General features: G+C 43.9%; 1 protein-coding gene across 3 annotated transcripts in view; it reads left to right on the forward strand.

The window, feature by feature from the left end:
* DSN1 (DSN1 component of MIS12 kinetochore complex) overlaps window positions 1-2,139 on the forward strand; it is a 19,286-nt gene that overhangs the window by 1,587 nt on the left and 15,560 nt on the right. Inside the window, exons 2-3 of one of the 3 annotated variants that reach the window (XM_017512466.2) lie at window positions 776-824; window positions 1,056-1,376. In XM_017512466.2, the coding sequence (XP_017367955.1) occupies window positions 791-824; window positions 1,056-1,376 (355 nt within the window). In that variant the 5' untranslated portion in view covers window positions 776-790. The remainder of the gene's footprint in view (window positions 1-775; window positions 825-1,055; window positions 1,377-2,139) is intronic. The other 2 variants (XM_017512485.2, XM_017512475.2) reach the window with 2 other exon arrangements.

A 2,139-nucleotide genomic window follows, 5' to 3' on the forward strand; every position in this document is an offset into this window, starting at 1 on the left:
GGAGGTAGGAAAACTAGTGGAGAGACCATTAGATAGTGGGAGGGGGCACCACAAATTATGAGACCTTTGCTAGACTAGTAACAGTGAAGCTGGGCGTGGTGGCTTATGCCTGTAATCCCAGACTTTGGGAGGCCTAGGATCACTTGAGGCCAGGAGTTTGAGACCAGCCTGGCCAACAAGGGGAAATCTGTCTCTACCAAAAATGCAAAAATTAGCCAGGCATGGTGGTACACGCCTGTAATCCCACCTACTGGGAAGGCTGAGGCAGGAGGATCACTTGAACTGGGGAGGAGGAGGTTGCAATCAGCCAAGATTGCGCCACTGCACTGGGCAACAGAGCGAGACCCTGTCTCAAAATAATAAATAAACAAACTAGTAACAGTGAGAATGGAGAAAAGATTTAGAGACTGTTTATAGAACAGTTAGGATTTTGGATCTGGAGAACTAAGAATAAGAAGTAAAGGATGGTGTGGTTTTTCTAGTTTGAAAGACCAAGTAGACCATAATGTCATCAATGGAATTAGGGACTAAACACAAAGTAATTGGGAAGTAAGGTAGGGTGTTTGTTAAGGGAGATTTGAATATTTCCACCAACAAGGTGTATAGAAATTCAGAAGAGGAGATAATGGCCCCTGCTGATATTCTCTGTCAGGGAGGTGGAAAAGGGCAGTTCAGAGAGGCTAGAAAACACAAGGCCTATTCTGGAGCAATAAAACCCCTTCTGAGACTGCAGCTGAAATGTAAAGAACACATCCCTTCATTTTCCTATTTTCAGAGTTCACCACCTAGGATGACTTCAGTGACTAGATCAGAGATCATAGATGGTAAGTATTGTAGTGAAATTCAGTACCTCTTACCTTGGGTTCAGGCTTCTGAGCTATACTCAAATCTTTCCTGGCTCCTGGTGGATTTGGAGTCACATATTCATTATTTGCATAGATGCTTTCTTAATGTTTCCACAATCTGTGGGCATATATTTACTTTTTCCTCTTTTTTGCACAAATAGTTGTGGTGGGTTTGATTTTGTATTTTGACTTTTTTATAACAAATGCTAGAAAAAGGACCAGTGATGTCTAAGACTCATGATCATCAATTGGAATCAAGTCTCAGCCCTGTGGAAGTGTTTACTAAAACATCTGCCTCCCTGGAGATGCATCAAGGCGTTTCAGAGGAAAGAATTCACCTTGGCTCTAGCCCTAAAAAAGGGGAAAATTATGAACTCAGCCACGAGGAAAGACTTCACTCGAGGTCCCTTCATTTGTCCCCTCGAGAACAGTTTGCCAGTTATCAAGACAGGAGGCAATCCTGGCGGCGAGCAAGTATGAAAGAAACGAACCGGCGGAAGTCACTGCATCCCATTCACCAGGGCATCACAGGTGGGGTGCTGGGTACACAAGACAGTGAGGTTCCAGCTCAGATAAGAGGCAGTGAGGTATGGCAGAAAGTGTAGTTGAATAGACATGGCTTGCTACTTTATAAGTACTTTTGTCAAACACCTAGTAAATGTTCAGCATTATTGCTATATTTTTTTAAGAGACAGGATATTGCCATGTTGCCCGGGCTGGATTTGAAATCCTGGGCTCAAGCAGTCCTCCCACTTCAGCCTCCCAAATAGCTGGGACAACAGGCATAAGCCACTGCACCTGGCTTACTACTTATTACTTATTAGAAATTTATTTACAAATAAATTTCTAATTGTTCAGTACTTACCTCTACTAGGATGAGAGACATTAAAGATTTCTTCCTGCAGTTTTCTGTCTCATACCCTAAAGTGGAGCAGAAGGTAGTTGGGTTGATACCAGATTTTAACTTTATAACTAGAAATATCTCGGAGGATGCACATACAAATACCTAGAGTGGGCCAGGCACAGTGCCTCATGCCTGTAATCCCGGCACTCTGGGGGGCCAAGGCAAGAGGATCACTTGAGCCCAGGAGTTTGAGAACAGCCTAGGCAAGATGGCGAGCCCCATCTCTACAAAAAGTTTTTTAAAAAATAGCAAGGCATAGTGGCATGTACCTGTAGTCCCAGCTACTGGAGACAGGCTGAGGCAAGAAGATCACTTGAGCCCAGGAATTCAAGGTAGCAGTGAGCTATGACTGTGCCACTGCACTCCATCCTGGGTGAAAAAGTGAGACCC

Source organism: Cebus imitator, unplaced genomic scaffold, assembly GCF_001604975.1.
Source record: "Cebus imitator isolate Cc_AM_T3 unplaced genomic scaffold, Cebus_imitator-1.0 Scaffold18, whole genome shotgun sequence".
NCBI classification, from domain to species: Eukaryota; Metazoa; Chordata; class Mammalia; order Primates; family Cebidae; genus Cebus; species Cebus imitator.